This window comes from Eupeodes corollae, chromosome 1, assembly GCF_945859685.1.
Source record: "Eupeodes corollae chromosome 1, idEupCoro1.1, whole genome shotgun sequence".
Classification (NCBI taxonomy): domain Eukaryota; kingdom Metazoa; phylum Arthropoda; class Insecta; order Diptera; family Syrphidae; genus Eupeodes; species Eupeodes corollae.
Window position 1 is genome coordinate 93,417,072 of NC_079147.1, and position 19,514 is coordinate 93,436,585.

General features: G+C 34.6%; 1 protein-coding gene and 1 long non-coding RNA gene across 2 annotated transcripts; both read left to right on the forward strand.

Annotated features, from left to right (window-relative positions):
- The first annotated feature begins 1,273 nt into the window (after positions 1–1,273).
- On the forward strand, positions 1,274–2,106 carry LOC129942503 (uncharacterized). The gene is made up of 3 exons (XR_008781045.1): positions 1,274–1,384; positions 1,449–1,765; positions 1,822–2,106. It is a non-coding gene; the product is annotated as an uncharacterized LOC129942503 (long non-coding RNA).
- A 10,207-nt stretch (positions 2,107–12,313) lies between these two features.
- Positions 12,314–14,297, forward strand: LOC129942117 (protein amalgam). The gene has a single exon (XM_056050929.1). It carries the CDS (start codon positions 13,128–13,130, stop codon positions 14,118–14,120), a length of 993 nt encoding a protein of 330 aa, XP_055906904.1. The 5' UTR covers positions 12,314–13,127; the 3' UTR covers positions 14,121–14,297.
- The last annotated feature ends 5,217 nt before the right edge of the window (positions 14,298–19,514 follow it).

Genomic DNA, 19,514 nt, shown 5'->3' on the forward strand with positions numbered 1-19,514 from the left:
AAGAGTAAGTTGTCGTGCAGGCTGTTCTTCCCGATTATTCCACCAAAAATTTCTTACCTTCCTAGCTTGGTATTAAAATCGCCCAGGATTATTTTAATATCGTTACTAGGACACTGCTCACATGTTTTGTCTAAGAGCTCGAAGAACATATCTTCGCACGCATATCAGGCTAATATTGCCGAATTTAGCGCTGGTGGTTTTCGTGGTAGCACTCACCATAGTAAATATCGCAGTTTTTCATTCTCTTTTTGCCCGGCCCATTCCATCGTATTTTCTGGATGGCGGTGATGCATGCTTTATAGAAGTCTAGGGCCTCCGCTAATTCTTCAGCTGCACGTGGTCTGTTAAGGGACCTAACATTCCACTTGCATATCTGAAGTTCGTTGTCCTTAATTCGTTTGCGTAGGTTGTCAACAGTAAATCAGTCCGTATCCGAGGCTTGTTGGTGCTTCGCAACTATGAGGCTTTTACGTGGCCACGAAGTCACTCCGACGGCACAACCGCCAACCTGAAGGGCCAATCCTAAGTATAACTCCAAGAATAGGGAGCCTAGGCCTGGGCTCCGAATAAGACGAAGAAGTAGTTCAATCTAACTGGAACTGTAGACGCCATCGTTGATTCCATTTCGGCAATTCCTCCGCTGCCATCTGGATAAGGAGAGGTGCCTTAGTGGAAACTAGGTTCTATGCCGTTAACGTGCCGAATTATGCCATCCTTTAGATCTTGAATTATTGTTGAGTTAGACGTGCGATTGTTGGGCACGACTACGAGTTGAGTTGGACGGCTCTTCAGCAAACTGTCGCAAACAGCAGCAATATTTTGTAGAGAATGAGCTCTACGAGCATACTGTATTCACATCTCCTACAGTTTTGAACGATCTTTTTGATTGTACGCACATTTGGACGATTAAATTTACAGAACAAATCACGAAATGCACGATGTGCAATAAGTCTGCGTATTCTTAACGAGGTGACCTTCTATATACCATCTTAAAATGATGTTATTGAAAAGGCAAAGTCTTTGGTGAAAAATGAGTAAAAGAAATATTCAAAAAATTAGCAACCCTGTACTAAACAATTACTTTAGAAATTCGATAGCACAAAAGTAACGAAAAATGTTTGTTTAGCAAAAGTTAAGAGTTAACGTATAGGAAAAAATAAAAAGATAATTAAACGATTAGAACAGAAATGTAAAAACCAAATTTACCTTAGTCACGAAGTCGTAAAACTTAAACAAGTTTTATTTTTGTGGCAAATTCAATTCGTTGTTTTTATAAATTCTATAAATTGATAGAAAATTCACTTTAAGACTTAAAAGCTTCTTGTGCTTATTTTGAAAATGAAACAGTGCTTTGTAAATTGTATTGTGATACTATACTTTTTAGGTGACTTTTTGATTTTAATTTGTTTCGAAACAATTTTAATAAATTGTTGTTTTCTTTTTTAAAGTTTTTCTTCAAAATTCGAATGCATCAGAAGACTTGGAAACAAATTTATTTAATCATCCATGGCTGAAGGATCCTAGCGATTATGATAATGATGGATGGCAACACTATCCGCATTCAAATTATGATGAATTGGAAGAAGATGTAAACATACACTACATACATACACATGATCAGCCTGTACAACTTTCGTTACCACAAATATTGCCACTTATACCGGTGCTTCAACTTTATCCGGAAACACAAATTTCTCCTCCACCGATCACCTTCGTGTATTGAAACCCCCAAAAAACATGATTGGAAACAGATATTAAAAATAAGGTACTTCCAAATATTCAAAATAATAAGTAATATTCTTAACTTATTTTTATTTTCAGTTTTGTTTTCGACACTAACTATTGCTGAATGTACGAACGAATAAGCCAATAATTTTGGGTAAAATTTTGTAGTTCAATAAGTTTCAACTACATATACGGTTTATATGTAAATAATATACTTCTTCAACATACAAGATAAGTTCAAAATAAATTTGAATTTTATTCAATTATATTTTAGAGGCAGTGTACCTTTGAAAAAATCTATACTTAAGGCCAGTTCGAGAAGAAGGGAGAAAATCCCTCAATCTCGAGACTGCAAAAGTACAAAACCTAATTTTGAGATTATTCATGCATTTTTATTTAAAGAGCAAAATATACATTTGTGACACACAGAAAAAAATATGACTAAATGGTAATATGTACATATTGGCAAGCCGACATTCCATCTCGATTGTTTATGTTTTGAATATAGGTTTTTGCAGCAGAACATCAATAGGTTATTTTTCTAAAACGTACAAATAAATGGTGTGTCACCACAAGCCAAGTGTTTGAATAGGTAGACATTATATTTTGATTTTCTCTCTTTGGTACGGCGGAATTTTAAAAGATTTAAAAGAAAATGTTATTGTAATTTAAAAAAGTTTCAAAGCGTAATTTAGTTGCAATTCGAGTTCAATTATTAGATTTTTGGTGTCTATAGCTTTTTAAAATTTTATAAAATATGTACGACTCTTTTAAACCACTACGTAAAATTAAAGAAGTTCTGATCATTTTTCTATTTAATGAAAGCCTTTCATTGAAAGTCAAGCAACTATGATAATTTTAACCCAAACTTCATATAGGTTCAAATAAAACCGCATAAGTATAATGTAGTACCCGTAGCGAGATGGTTACTGCGTTGGGATGGTTACTGCGTTGGACTGGACTATAAAGCTGTACACTGGGACTTATTAAAAAGGCACGACGACATTTTACAATGTACGAAGTGCCAGAGGTTTGGCCATGCCAAAGTCAACTGCAATATGCAGTTGCGCTGTGTCAGGTGATCAGAAACCCACAGCGAAGTAGAATTCAAGCTGGGGAATGAGCGGGTTGAGGATTTAACCCAGCTCAAGTGTGTCCTTAGTGGAAACCAAATGCATCCCGCTAGCTATAGGGGTTGCCCTTAGGTCCATGAAATGAAACAGAAACAGGCCAGTCAAAAAGCCGAAAGAAGTCGAACAGTTCGACTCCAACACAAAAATTCGTTGATCCCAAATTTTCCTACGCTCAAATGGGGTCAGGGAATTGGAACACGAGACAGGCTCCACCAACGGTTGCCCCAAAGGCCCCTGTGCTTAAGGCACCAGAGGGACAGCCTGACATTGTAGCCTTGTTGCTGAGCATTCAAGGTCAACTAACAGGGCTACAAAGTCAGATAAAGGAGCAAAGCAAAAGGGTAGATCATCTCTACTCTTCATTGCCTGGCCTGGCGCAATTTAGACCATAATGGGCGCGCTGCCGGAGACGCGCCTAAAAGTCCTATCTGTGAATGTAAATTCACTGATTAGGATTGAACGAAGAGCCAATATGTTCCAATTGTTGAAAGACTACAGTCCCGATGTGTTTATGGCTAGCGAAACTTAGCTAAACCACAAACACAAATTGACTCATAAAAATTACAATATCGTAAGAAGAGACCGTCCCGACTCCACTCAAGGGGGCGGTCTCGCTCTCTTTACGAAAAGGCATTAATTATAAAGTCATATACAACAATGAATTGCGAAAGCTCAAGACGCTAGAAGTTTGCGTTGTATGCATCTCTCTCACTCAAGGGAAGCGGATGTATATGATTGCGGCTGGAGCTCCGCAGGTTACTTACTTTGCTTCAGAACACGAGTTTCTTTTTAGGGAACATAAACTGAGCTTGGAAGAAAACTATTTCATCTTGGCATCTTTGAACGCAAAACATGAAGATTGGGGAAATCAACATAGTAATCCAAGAGGTAACCATCTTTTAATTTGATGAATCTTTACAGAGTTAAATATGGCGTCGACCTGCTGGCTTTTGAAAAGCCATCGTATCCAAGAAGCGGCTCCTTTCTGGATCTTTTGCTGTACGACACCAGACTGACAGTTACAAACAAAGTGGGTAATCACCCTCGAAACTGCTTACAGACAGTCGAGTACGACAGTGATCACTGCGGACTGGCTGCTGTAATGCAGATTCTGAACGAACGCGTGGAGTTGGAGGAATACGTTGCAACGCATTCTTACAATTACAGTAAGATGTACTGGCCTCGTTTCACCAACGCCCTAGCGAATGAACTTCGTTCGACATAGCCCCACCAAACTACAGAAACCTGACAAATACAGAAATTGACCAACATTTACAACTGATGGACGAAACAATAAAACGAACGATGTAACGGACAAAATACCAAAGTACAAAGAACGGGGCCAGAGGAGCCTTCGCTCTGACGAAACGGCTGTTTCACACCAGTCGGCTTGACCTCAGAGTAAAGGTAATATTCTACATGGCCCTCATACGTTCGATGATCGTTTATGGTTGTCCTGTGTGGTTCAAAGTTGCCCCTTTCCAGATGAAGAAGTTTCGGGTGTTCGAGCGGCAGTGTTCACGACGCTGTACAGAATTGACAATTTCGTGATAAACTCGTTCGAGGTCCCATTGCAAGAGCTATGTCTAGTACCAACAATTTAATTATCGGGGCGTTATATCCAAACGACGAGTATTTTGAGAGTGCACGCTTGAGCGTCTTCATTCCACCAGAGGAATTCCTATTTTTAGATAGATGCGGTCTGATACAGGATAGATTGGCAGTTCCGCTAATCTACCACGTCAGACGACGAATCGTGGATAGGCGACTCTTGTACAATCGGGACGTCGTGTCATGGCACAAGGTGGAGCAGAGCTTCTTCGGTTCAGTAGGGCTATGCCCGAACGGGACCGAACTGATAGGGTGAAGCAGGAGAACCAGTTTTGGTGGCTTCAATCGGCACTTGATAGTGGGTAGTCGGGATGGGGTTTAAGCTTTGGATGCTTACATACTTGTGTTATAGTTTTAGGGTTTAGTTTTAAGTAGAAAAGGCACAAAAAAAAATACAAAGAAAAATAAAAAAAACATGGAATAAAAAAAAAATTAAACAAATATAAAAAAGACAACAAAATATGAAAACCAGAAACTGTTAGATAGTTAGATTTGCTGCTATGGTTGTTCTAGTTTATAGATAGTTAAAATTAGCTTTAATTTTTATATTAAGGAACTTATTTTAAGCAGTTTTAAGTAAAAATAAAAACCATATTGATATTACTTTTTTTTTTTAATTTTCTAATGAATACAAAAATTAATAAAATGAATTACAGTAACATAGATCTAAGGGCCGAAAGGCGTTAGTATTATTTGATATACTCGTAGTTTAACTTAGAGTGTCCGTATGGGACCATTAAGTTAGTTGCAAGTTATGGTTATTTAGACTAGTTTTATGAATTTTTGTCTAGCTTTAAGATAGGTTTAAGATTGAATTAATAAAAATGCATTAAACAAAAAAAGTGCGTTGTGCTGTCATGCAAGAGATCTTGGGTTCAATCCCTCCCTGTGCCACCTAACTTTTTTCATGGGTACTGCCTCTTCCGAGGAATTGATAAAACTTTCAAGAGTAATTCTTGTCATAAAAAGTGTTTTCTCAAATTAGCCGTTCGGATTTGGCATATAAACTGTAGGTCCCTTCTATTCATTTCTGACAACATTACTCGCACACAGGAATGGTTAACAGTTGTAAGTCACTAGGCAGTGTTTCTTCATGGACTGTTGCTAATTAATCCCTTGAGAACTAGGGCCTAGTGATATACAACTCTCAACTAGTGATGTTGTCAGAAATGGAGGCGACCTACAGTTTTAGGCCGAATCCGATTCCGGGCGAGGATTTTTCAGTTTTGCTCTCTCTGTTTCATTTAATACTGTTTTTTTTTTAAAGAATACAAATCTCAATTATTTTAAAATGGGACATACAGCTAAAAAGTGATAGGATGTTTCTTGTTCTTGTTCGTTAAAGTAAGGTCTCCTCCAAAAGGGAAAATAATTGAAATTTTAAACAAGCTCAATTCATAATTAAATTCGTTTAAACTATATTCAAGTTTTGGGTATAAAGATCGAGGCCATGACCTCTTGGCTTCGATCTGATCGTTTTCAGGCATCTATTAATTCCAGAATGTTATTTATTTTTTCACTAAGAGATCCATTCAAAATTTATCCTCCCATTTTTGGAACCATCTGATATCTCAAAAGACATAATTTAGAAAGCAAAAATCTAGAATACAAAACAAATCGCGAAATAGAAAAATTTAGAAACACAAACATCTAGACAAAACAAAAATTACTACTGTTTCGCACAAACTTGCTCCTGTATGTAAAGATTTTGTTTAAACATAGTACATATAATTTCATTTTAAATTTAATGTATCTGCAAAATCAGTTTGTCCTCTAAAATATAAAAGCCCTAAGAAAGTTAAGAAAAAAAAATGTAAAGAAAATTTAACAAAAATCTATTGGTTTGTTTTTCAGAAAAATCGAATTTTTGACTAAAAAAAACGTCTTACAACATTGGAGCATTTATTGGAGAGATACTAGTCAAAATGTTAAGCATTAGACGGGAATCTGCTTAAATCTTAGACTTATAAGTTGTTCGAACATACAGGGATGCCAAACGGAGAGGCGACGGCGGGCGGCGGCGCGGCGGTGCGAACCTAAACTAGATACGAACAAACCTTGGAGTTACAAATGCGTTCCACAAGGCAAAAGTCATAAAATTGCTTGTCATTCTATTTTATAATAAAGAAATCGATTGAACAAAGAAGTGGTGTTTTTTCCTTTGTCTTAATAATTTATACTTTACATATAGATCGATATTGAAGTATTTAATTACACAATTCCTAATTAATTTTTTAATACTTACATACGGATCATACATTGGTCCTTCGAGCCCTTTTTTACGAATCGGCTTTAAAAAACAATTTAAACAATAAGTGTGTGCAGTGAGTGCCTGAACTTTAAACATTTAAAAAGAAAGATCGAATTTACAATTCATATATATATATATATATATACATATCGTCTCGAGACTTGAATTTCCATAAAATTCTATCATTTAATAAGTGGTTTTTTTTAATTTCAACAATTACTTAAAAAATAAACTTAAAATTAATAAATTTTAATCTAAATAAATTAATAAATTAAACATAAATAACTCAAAAAAAAATTAAATCATCAGCGGAGGCTCCTGACATCAGCTTTTCATCAAATAGGACGGCAGCAGCAGTAAGTCTTCATTTACGTGTTGTAAACTTGTCTTCTTTTGTCGTGATTCCTATTTTTTAATACATAAAATAATTAGTATATTATATAATAATTATTATGGCTGAAGCAAAAGGCTACAAATAGGAAAACTCCAAAAGGGTATTTTAAAAAAACTAATAAGAGATCTTACCAACTTTAAGAAAGCTCCAAAAGAGCGTAAGGGAAAATCATATGCTTCGGGACGTCTGAGCAAGTTGGAAGATGACATTTTGACTTCCAAATCATATCACGAAGCCATTATTGGAGCAGGTTTGTTTGAAGAGAATCTGAAACAAGAGGAATTAGTGGTGGTGTATGATCAAATTAACGAACTTAACTGGAACATCGGGCAGTGTTGGTTGATGCTATAGAGAAATCCGCGCCAATTATTACGGCTCCAACAACCGCGGGTGTTCCACCCCATTCTGTCGTCGCAGCATCATCGGGAATCCGACTTCCACGAAACGATGAACCGAAGTTTGATGGTTCATACACCACCTGACGAGCTTTTCACGACAGGTTTCAAGCTCTCGTTCACCATAACAAGGCCCTCGAAGACATCGACAAATTGCATTTTTTGCAATCATGCATAGTTGGTGATGCTAGTCGATATTTGCAAAATTTTGCAATTGAGGCTGGCAGTTACGAGAAAGCGTGGGATCTTTTAAAGGAACGGTACGATCACAAAAGGATACTTGTTCATATCCAACGCGCCTGAGTTTCAGCCGATTGGGGAACAACAGCTCCAGTCAAACGTTTAAATACCACGCGATAGATGGTGATCGCAATCACGCACATCAGGTGCTTCTGGCAACAGCGGTTGTTAAGGCACGAGCAGCGGACGGTGGGCTACGCCGGCTTAGAAATGTCGTTTATCAGTGAAGCTGCCGCACAACTGCTGAAACTGAAAAGGCGACGGAACATTGCCGAGGTATCTGGGTTAACTCAAACGAACCAATACCTATACGGTCATACCGACGGATTCGTTTAACCTCTTTTTTCGACTTTTCTATCATCCTAATATCATACGATTTTCGAAAATCGAATATGTATGTGGCAAGTAAAAAGAGTCGAATGCAAACATCTACAATAAAAAAGAGGCTGGGATGCGACCCACACTGATAACTTCCCATCCCGTCTGTCGATTTGTCTTGTTTAAAAGTTTGTCTATATGCACTCGTATCAATTTTTACCAAATTTGCGTACTATTTTTTGCAGATTTTATTTTTTATGAAAAAACGGACTGTTGGATTCTTATATAAATATTACTGAATATTGAAAACAATATTTTCTGTGAAATAAAATAAGTTTGAAGCCAATATTTTTAATTTTTAGAAAAGCTTTTTGAGCCGAAAGTAAATTTTTATCAATTTTTAGTATTGTTTTTTTTTAGGTTTTAATTTTTTTTTAAAAAACTGTCAATTCGATTTTTCTCAAAATTTTTCAAAATGTTGAAAACAATATTTCTTACAAGATAAAATAAGCTTGAAGCCTAAATTTAAAGTTTTTGAAAAGATATTTGAATCGATATTCAATTTTTACGAACTTTGAGTAATGTTTTTTTAGATTTTTATTTTTTATAAAAAAAACTGTCAATTATATTTTTCTCAAAATTTTACCAGATGCCAAAAACAATATTCTTCGTTGCACACAATTGTTTTGGAGATGAAATCATGTTTCAGTCATAAAATTTTTGAGGTGACAAATTTTTTTTCAGTTTTTTTGATTTATAAAAAAAAAAACGTTATATTGATTTTTTTCAAAAAATATACCTGTTTGGTATCACGTTACAATATATTATATAAAATTTAATTCAAGTCTCTAGCGTTTTTGGTTCGTAAGATATTTAGGGTTAACCAAAATTTTCACCTTTTTTTCAAACTGCTATGGTAAAAAAAACACCCACGCAATTTTCTTGAGAGCCCTTTCTGCATCTTTCTGCTTTATTATCTGTATAACAAAATTAAGTTGAAGTCGATATCTCTTCTGGTTCTTGAGCTATGAACGACGAAAAAAACGTCGCGAACGTACGGACGTACGAACGTACATACACACGCACGCACAGACATATTTCTAAAAATCTTTAATTTCGACTCTAGGGACCTTGAAACGTCGAGAAATGTCAAAATTTTCAATTTGACAAATCGGACCCATTACAATAACTTCCTATGGGAAGTTAATAAGATATTTTGAGAAAATGGTTATATACGCGTGTGTGAATGTATCAATTTTGTCAACATATTTGTATTTGTATTGTGCTCATAATTACTAAATTCGTACTCTCTATGCCAAGCCAAAGAATTTCGTGAATATTTTATTTAACTACATAGTTGAGATATCAATAATTGTTCTTAAGGAGTCAAAAATTGTGTCACAAAAACTACATCTTTTCGAAAAAATCCAAGTCCATGACGTTTAATTGGGAATGTCTTCTTTTGTTGATGAAAAGTTTTGGCTCGTGAGTTATACTTAAAGTATTTACAGAAAAAAAATCAGAAGAGTAAAGACAAAAGACATTACATTACCAAAAAGGATATAAAAAGTGCGAACTTAATTATATATCGCAGCTGTATCGGAAGTTTTTAGTGTTGACCAAGAATTATCGATTGAGCGCCATTTTGGCCTCTGTTACTCCAAATCCACTATGTGGAAAATTTTACTAAATTAAATTTTAAAATATGGACCTTTGAAAACTTGACCGAAAATCCACTTGTTTATCGAAAAATTGTCACCGGCGACTCAAGCTCATTTCTGGTTGAATTAATACGTTAACAAGAAAATCATCCGTATTTAGAGTGAAAACAAACAAGGAGCATTATAAGAGCTAGAAACGCATCCAGGAAAAGTCATTGTTTTATTGAAGATTATATACCTACTGGCAAAATCCGTATTTTGTTAAAGATTTATTTCTTGACTATTATTCATGTCTATAGCGTCAAGTTCGTTTTCATTGACATCATTGAAGCCAACATCATAGGAGCATTTATTTGAGAGATATCAGCCGAAATATTAAAAAGTGTATCATAAAATAGGACTACGTGAAAATAATTTTGAATCATTAAATTAAATGACCACTAGAGATGTTTGACAGGCTCACACATGTGGAATTTTCGAATTCAATGAAGATTATTAGCTTTTTTCGAATTCTATATTTGTTTTTCAAACATCCTGTAGCTCTAAAAAAATTACTCGCTATAAACGGTGATTTTTTAAGAGCTTGAGAACTTTTAAAAAAAAAACGCATAAAATTTGCAAAATTCATCGATTCTTTATTTGAAACGTTAGATTGGTCCATGACATTTACTTTTTGAAGATAATTTCATTTAAATGTTGACTGCGGCTGCGTCTTAGGTGGTCCATTCGGAAAGTCCAATTTCGGGTAACTTTTTCGAGCATTTCGGCCGGAATAGCCCGAATTTCTTCGGAAATGTTGTCTTCCTAAGCTGGAATAGTTACTGGCTTATTTGTGTAGACTTAAGACTTGACATAGCCCCACAAAAAATAGTCTAAAGGCGTCAAATCGCATGATATTGGTGGCCAACTTACCGGTCCATTCCTTGAGATGAATTGTTCTCCGAAGTTTTCCCTCAAAATGGCCATAGAATCGCGAGCTGTGTGGCATGTAGCGCCATCTTGTTGAAACCACATGTCAACCAAGTTCAGTTCTTCCATTTTTGGCAACAAAAAGTTTGTTAGCATTGAACGAAAGCGATCGCCATTCACCGTAATGTTGCGTCCAACAGCATCTTTGAAAAAATACGGTCCAATGATTCCACCAGCGTACAAACCACACCAAACAGTGCATTTTTCGGGATGCATGGGCAGTTCTTGAACGGCTTCTGGTTGCTCTTCACTCCAAATGCGGCAATTTTGCTTATTTACGTAGCCATTCAACCAGAAATGAGCCTCATCGCTGAACAAAATTTGTCGATAAAAAAGCGGATTTTCTGCCAACTTTTCTAGGGCCCATTCACTGAAAATTCGACGTTGTGGCAGATCGTTCGGCTTCAGTTCTTGCACGAGCTGTATTTTATACGGTTTTACACCAAGATCTTTGCGTAAAATCTTCCATGTGGTCGAATAACACAAACCCAATTGCTGCGAACGGCGACGAATCGACATTTCACGGTCTTCAGCAACACTCTCAGAAACAGACGCAATATTCTCTTCTGTACGCACTGTACGCATTCGTGTGGTTGGTTTAATGTCCAATAAAGTAAACTGAGTGCGAAACTTGGTCACAATCGCATTAATTGTTTGCTCACTTGGTCGATTATGTAGACCATAAATCGGACGTAAAGCGCGAAACACATTTCGAACCGAACACTGATTTTGGTAATAAAATTCAATGATTTGCAAGCGTTGCTCGTTAGTAAGTTTATTCATGATGAAATGTCAAAGCATACTGAGCATCTTTCTCTTTGACACCATGTCTGAAATCCCGCGTGATCTGTCAAATACTAATGCATGAAAATCCTTACCTCAAAAAAATCACCCTTTACTTAATTAATTCACGTGTAGCACCGCATATGGCTAAATAAAATGTTGATTGTGTTGTCGACATTAAGAGATGAGTTTAAGAAAATGCTCTCGAGTCAACAAATCTCTGACGGCAACCCTGTTTTACATCATCGCTCAAAGTCAAGGTCTTATTTAAAACTATGAATGCGTTGAAAAGAAAAAAACAAAAACAATACACATACACAAGTTCAAAATCCATTTTCCTAGGTGAGTCTAGGTATGTATATTGTATGTCTTCATAGAAAGAACCGATACAAAAAAAACCCATGATACCCAGCCTTGCACTTATGTATCTCTGTACGTGAACAAAATAAAAGGATAAGGCCAAGGCCAAACCATAGGCACATCGCACATACCTCCATACCTACCTTCTCTTCCAACTGCTGCGTCTCACATCCATTTAAACAGCAATTGTTCCCTAGCCAGAGGTCATCAATCATCCAATGAGAAACTATACCCTCAGCGACGTCGTCGTCGTCGGCACAATACCTACCCCTGCCTGCCTTGATGCTACAATCTGAATATTCCCTGTGGAGTGCGAATAAGGTGAGCGAACAACTGAATCTGCCCTGTCCCTCCTGTTGCAAAGAAAAGATACCAGAGACACACAGTCAGTGTGCTATAAAGAAAACAACAACAACAACTAATTCAAAGCCGTTAGAATTAAAATCTTTTATCAGTTCGAGTTCAGCTCTTCTCTTAGTTGTGTCTTGGTTAGGTTCGGGTGAACATCAACTGTCTTGAAATTTTGTGATCATAATTTTGTATTCTCTTCCTCTTATCATCCCCTCAAAAAACACAAAAAAAAAAAATAAACAAAGAAATTGTTAACTGCCCACTACAAGTTCATGGAACTGTGGGAACATTTTTTCGGGCTCCCCAAATCATTCTCCGCCATCAATTTCCGTTCTCTGTGTAAAGTCGCCTCCTCCAAGTGACGCATTCAATTTGATTGACAAAAAAATCATAATTTAATCATCCGTCATTGCTTTTATTTCCTCCTCCTCGTGTCTTATCATCCGGCCGGGCACATACTCAACGGGACTATAGATATCTCATGTGTAAACATTGATAGCCACAATCATCATCGTTGTCGCCGACAAACGCCACCGCTGTCGTTGTCGTCGTCGTCGTCGCCGTTGTCGTTTCTGTTGCCGTTGCCGTCCCGTCGATTGTACACTTCACTTCATTCCCAAGACTCTTTTCAAGTCCGTATCACCAGAAGACCGAGATTAGCATAAGAGTGAGGCAGGCATCAGAGCAGATATAGAAATGGAATGACCTCAGAATTTCAAGACTCAAGTCCACATTCTCCTGCTGCTTGTTTAGTTGTGCTTCCGATTAATTTTGATTGCAGCTAAAAATTAAACAAAAAAAAATAGAAATACTGCTGCCATCACAACGAGATACCGAACCGAAAATTTCATTTAGAAACGTTTATCGTCGCGTCGCGTCGGTTCAGTCAAGATCTGTTCACAAGCAAGAGAGAAGCTGTGTTGCGTCGGAATCGGAATGGAAATGTTTTTATTCAAATTGCTGCTGATTTTGGCGGCAGTACTGCGAGTATCCTCAAAGTCACCTGTTATTTCGAGCATCACCGAGGACCAGGTGGTGAGTGTGGGAGAAGCCGTCGAATTCAATTGCACCGTCGAAAATGTGGAGAACTACGCTGTCGGCTGGAGCAAGAGCACCAATGATCTGGGCACTGGTGGAGGTGTAGTGCTGTCGATTCGGGGTGTTCTCAGTCTGTCCGATCCGAGATACACCATCAAGGAGATAAAGACCGACGCCAGTGCCACCTACTCCTTCAGAATCGCCAAAATCGAAGCCTCCGACATGGGTACCTACGAGTGTCAAGTGATTGTGTCCGCCATCGACAAGGTGACAAAGAGCTTAAAGCTCTCCGTCAAGCATCCACCCATAGTTTCGGAAGAGAAGACTCCCAAAAGCGTAGTGGTAAAGGAGGGCGAGAATATCGAGGTGACCTGCTATGCCGATGGTTTTCCCAAGCCCAATCTCTCTTGGAAGAGGGAGGATAACTCCATTATGCCTGCTGGTGGTAACTACCATCGCGGAGCCACTTTACACATCCGGAAAGCACACCGCCTAGACCGCGGTGGCTACTATTGCATCGCCGACAACGGAGTTGGTGTCCCCAATGAAAGAATTGTTCGCGTTGAGGTTGAATTCCGGCCTCAGATCTCAGTGGTTCGTCCAAAAGTAGCCCAGATGAAGACACACGCCGCTGAAATGGAGTGCTCCGTCCAGGGCTATCCCCCACCATTGGTCTTTTGGTTCAAAGACGGCTCTCAGCTACAGTCGGGTGGAAATTATCGCATCACCAACATGGCCACCGCACATGAGACAACAAATTCGGTCCTGCGCATTTTGTCCACCAACGAACGCGACTATGGTGACTATTTCTGCAATGCCACCAATAAATTGGGAAATGCGGATGCAAGGTTGAATTTGTTCCAGCCGGTGATTCCAGTTCCGAAAGTTTAAGTTTGATGTTTATTTTATTTAATTTTTTTTCATATGTTTACTGGTGGTGATTATATTTTGGTATAATTTTTGTAATAAGTAAATTTTTAAGAGAATGAATTAAAATGTTTCGGACGAGTGATTTTAATGAAAATGATAAATAAAGAATAAATATTTTTAAAAATGAAAATAAAAACAGTGGAAGAAGACTTTTATTTATAAATTTAATTGGTACTGGAATGTTTGAATAACATGGAACAGGAAAAATGGCTGTCGTAAGATGGAAGCTGATAAAAGTAAGTTAAAATAACAAATGATGCGGAAGGAAATTTATCCGTAAGTATGCTATTGGTGTACATTTTACATGTGTTAATAGTTTTATAAAAACCGTGAGAAAAAAGAACTTGTCTAGGTTTTATATGACTGCCCGAAAATGTTAAAAAAATATTGACTCTTTTTGATACAGCTTTACAAATGAGGAAAGTGTTAAGTGTAAAGTATATCCATCGGAGTTTATTGATGTACGGAAGAGGTTTTAACTGACAAAGTTCTGGCTTACAAATTAATAGTTGATATCATCAGCTCCAAATTGCATCGATAAGAAAATGTCTGAGAAAAAAATGAATTCAATACAAATTGTAGTTCTTAAGATTTGTATTTATTTTAATTTCTTCTTAGGAGTTATGACCTCTTCCCGCCCTGGGAGATAATTTGTGCGTTTTTTCGAAGGAATTCACTTTAATTCAAAACTAATGGTATTGCGTTAAAGGACTTTTACATTACATTTTGAATTATTAATTACATCAAGTTTGTACAATGCACGATCCTGGACGGGGGGTCATATGAGCCATAAAGCTTATATACAATCAAGTTGTGTAAGTAAAGATTTAAAAGTAATTTATCGCCATTCACCAAAAAGCGGTTTGCTGTCAAAACAACTCAAATTTTTGTTTTCACACAATTAAAAGTTGAAAGAACTTTAGTCATACTTTAAATTATTTTCATAAAATTTTGTTTCTAAGAAAAATAGTAAATATTTAGGTTCTTAAAAAGAATAAGAATTCGTCAACTTAAAAATGTGTGATTTTTTTAAAAACTTTTTCTAAATTGTGTGTTCTTAATTTGGCTTCTTTCTACAAGGAAAACATGTGTTGGTATTTCTCCAGAAGAGTATCCCATATTCATTTTGTTTAAAATTTCTCAAGAACTAATGCACCGATTTCAATAATCTTCTTTTTCTGTGCAAGCTCTTGTCGATGATCAAATTGGTAATGATTTTTGGTGATCAAAAATATAATTTCTTTTTTATTCATTTTAAAAAAAATGTTAATTTTGTTTACAAAACTCGATAACGACATTTGAATGTAAAAGTTATATCTTCAACCACTTAATTTAGTGCTTACCAAAAATAATTTTAAGACAAAATTTAAAATTTAAATTTATTTTGGAAAAAAAAGTAAGTAGCATTTTTAAATCTTAAAATATAGTAAATATTTTTAAACAGACTTTTTGGAAAACATTAGCAAGTTCTAGCGACCCAGTCATGCATTTTATTTCTTTCATAATTGATTTACTGTTGAATACAAAAGATCTTAAAAGGCCTTACAAAATTAATTAAATCTACTTTTGAAGTGAATTTGCTTTGGATGCTCTTGAACTGAGATTTAAACACGAATTTCAATAGTAGAAATGTCCGAAAAACAACAAATTGACACTTTTGTTAAACTAATGGTTAATTGAAAAACATAAAAAGAGGCTGGGATGCGTTCCACACTGATAACTTCCCATCCCGTCTGTCGATTTGTCTTGCGTAAAAGTTTGTCTATATGTACTCGTATCAATTTTTACCAAATCTGCGTACTATTTTTTGTAGATTTTATTTTTTATGAAAAAACGGACTGTTGGATTTTTTTTATAAAAATTACTGAATATCGAAAAAAATATTTTCTGTGAAATAAAATAAGTTTGAAGCTAATATTTCAAATTTTTGAAAAGATATTTGAGTCGAAAATCAATTTTTACCAACTTTTATAATTTTTTTTTTAGGTTTTTATTTTTTGTAAAAAAAAAAACGTTAAATGGATTTTTTTTCAAAATAGTGTTAACCAAAATTTTCACTTTTTTTCAAACTGCTATGGTAAAAAAAACCACCCACTCAATTTTCTTGAGAACCCTTTCTGTATCTCTACATCTCTACTTGTTCTTGAGCTATGAACGACGAAAAAAACGTCGCGAACGTAGGGACGTACGAACGTACGTACACAAGCACGCACATACATCTTTCTAAAAATCTTTTATTTCTAGGGACCTTGAATTGCGAGAAATGTCAAAAATTTTAATTTTGCAAATCGGACCCATTACAAAAACTTCCTATGGGAAGTTAATATAAACGTTGTATATTTATTGATATAAAAGCTTTGAATCTCTTGAGAATTGTAGTTAAAAGAGATTCTGAAACGTGTAATTTATGTGTACCAAACGTTTCTTCCCAACTTATTTCTTTTCCTAATTTGTTTTTATTTAATTTTTTAGAAAATGTATGATCTTAAATGCACCTTTATCCTCAAATTCAAGAACCAGGCATTTTTTTCTCTACAATTATAAGTTTTGTTGACTCCTTTAAGGTCAAAGTACGAGTAAGCAGAATGATAGCTATAGTGATAATAGACTCCCGGAAATAGAGTCCGAAAAAACTACGTCAAAAAAAGCCGACAGTTCATCATATCAGATCGTCTCTCTTGAATTTTTGTAGCGTTCTTCGCATTAATAGAAATGGAAACAAGAAAAGTATATTATATTTTTCAAAAAAAAGCTACATTTCAAAACAATTTCCGCGTGAAACTATAGAGTTTTAGCTCTTAAATGTGGCATATTTAAAAAAACTGTTGGAATCTTGGAATGCTTTCATATGTAGGGAGTCATCCAAATGAAATAGTTAGACCATACCTTGCTGGACAACAGTGTTCTAAAATAATTTGATAACTAAAGTTTCGACTTTAGCAATTGAAATCTGTAAATTTAAGGTAGATCCACATTATGTTATTTAATTTGTTTGCCTCCGTTACAAAACATTAAAGAACATTTTGAAGCGGTGAGTAAGAACTTACCTAAGTGTGTGACCTTACCCCCCCTGATTAAAAGTGTGGATCCGGCCTTGCCAGGTCCCTAGAATCTGAATCAAAAAAGTTTAATTTGTACATCACAAATACTAAGAAAAATATTTGTAACCCCTAATATTTTACGAACAAAAGATATATTACGTCTAAAATAATTTTAATTTTGATTTTTTAGAAATCCCTTACAGTTTTCGTGAAAAAAAAATGTTAAAAATAATAGGTACTACTAAAAGTTGCTAAAAATTGATTTTCAATTCAAACAGCTTCGCAAAACTTAAAGATATTAAGATACATAAGGTTTGGTCAAATTTTTAGACCAATCCAATTGACATTTTTGTTTATAAAAAATACTACAAAATTGGTAAAATATGATTTTCAACTGAAGTATTTTGAAAACAAAGAATGATTTTAAGTTATTATTTGTATCCTACTTTGACCTTAAGAAATATCGAAGGACGTTCACGAATAGAAAAATACAATAGGCTTAGTTTGTATTTTGATTTGTTTTTCGTGTGTGTATAATGTGAAAAATTAAAAAATTATTGTTTTAAATCTTTTATTTAATTAAATTTATTAACTTCCCATAGAACGTTTTGTGATCGGTTTGATTTGTCCCTACGATTGTACGTCCATACGCCTGTACATTCGTGACGTTTTTTCGTCGTCCCTTGTTCAAGAACCAGTAAAGATATCGACTTAAGATAATTTTTGATATAAAGATAATAATGCAGAAAGATGCAAAAAGGGCTCTCAAAAAAAATTTAGTATGTGGTTTTTTTACCATAGCAATTTAAAAAAAGTGAAAATTTTATAAATCAAATAAACTGGGAAAAAAATGTTTGTCACCTCGAAAATTTTACGACCATGAAATGAAATGTAGATGCTTTTGATGAAAAAAATTTTCTGTAACGAAGAATAACGTTTTCACCATTTGGTAAAATTTTGAAAAAAAACGAATTGACAGATTTTTTGCAAAAAATTAAAAACCAAAGAAAAAATTAACAAAAGTTAGTACGAATTAATATCTTTTCAAAAATTCGAGATCATTTCTTCCAACTAATTTTAGCTTATAAGAAACAAATTTTGGAAAAAAAACGACTTGACAGTTTTTCTTTCAAAAAATAAAAACCTAAAAAAAACAATACCAAAACTTGGTAAACATTAACTTTCGACTCAAATAGCTTTTAAAAAAATAAAAACATTGGTTTCAAACTCATTTTAATTCACAGAAAGTATTGTTTTCCATATTCAATAATTTTTGTATAAGAATCCAACAGTTTGTTTTTTCATAAAAAAAAATAAAACCAACAAAAAAAGTACGCAAATTTGGCAAAAATTGATGAAAAATTGATCATTCATTCAACTTTTAAGCAATGCAATGGTTTTCGACGAAAAACCTCGTTCACAAAAATAGATTTTAAAATCAAACTATTTTATTATACGTAAAATATTGTTGGTACTTTTTAAATGTTTAAGAATAATTTAATTGATTAAGACAACTCGACAGACGGAATGGGAAGTTATCAGTGGGAGTCGCGTCCCAGCCTCTTTTTTAAACTAAAATGAGTTGGCTATTTTTTTTAGTAGTATGTGCAAATCATTTGTAATTTAAATTCATTAAATTTTAAATAATCAGCTCTAAGAAGGTAAAATTATAATTTCGTGTGTTTTCAATTTATTTAGGTTTAGAAAACTTGGTTATAAGTAATGTTAAGTTTAAAAGGAGATCCTACGTTAAAGGTATTTAAGTTAAAATATGCCTACAAACTCAAATTTGATTTTTATATAAAACTTATTTTCTACTAAACTGGATATCTTTATGCTTTATAATAAATATTTAAAAACAAAGGAAATCATCATATATTTGTTTAAAAGAAAATAATAGTAAATAAATAATTACAATATTGTGTTTTTATGTAACAAAGGCATTTAAAAGAAATACAATTATGATTTTTTCATTTATTACCTTAAAATTTCTTTTTTTTGTGTCAGAAGAAACATTGATTTTAGAATTAAAAATCTAAAGTGCTTGTACTCATGAATCATGTCATCACGACTTCAAAACATAAAAATATTAATTATTTATTATTTGTTCGGCCTTTACACTTGTTTACAGTTCTTTCGTTTGGTTAAACAAAGGCAAAGAAGACTTGGTTCAAAACTCTGCATTTATGCAAATTCATAAAAGTAGATAATATTAAAATAAATAAACACTTAACTGAGGATATACATTTTTTTTTATGAATAAAAAACAATAATTTTTTAAATTCTGACTTGACTGACTTTGCTTTTGAAGCTA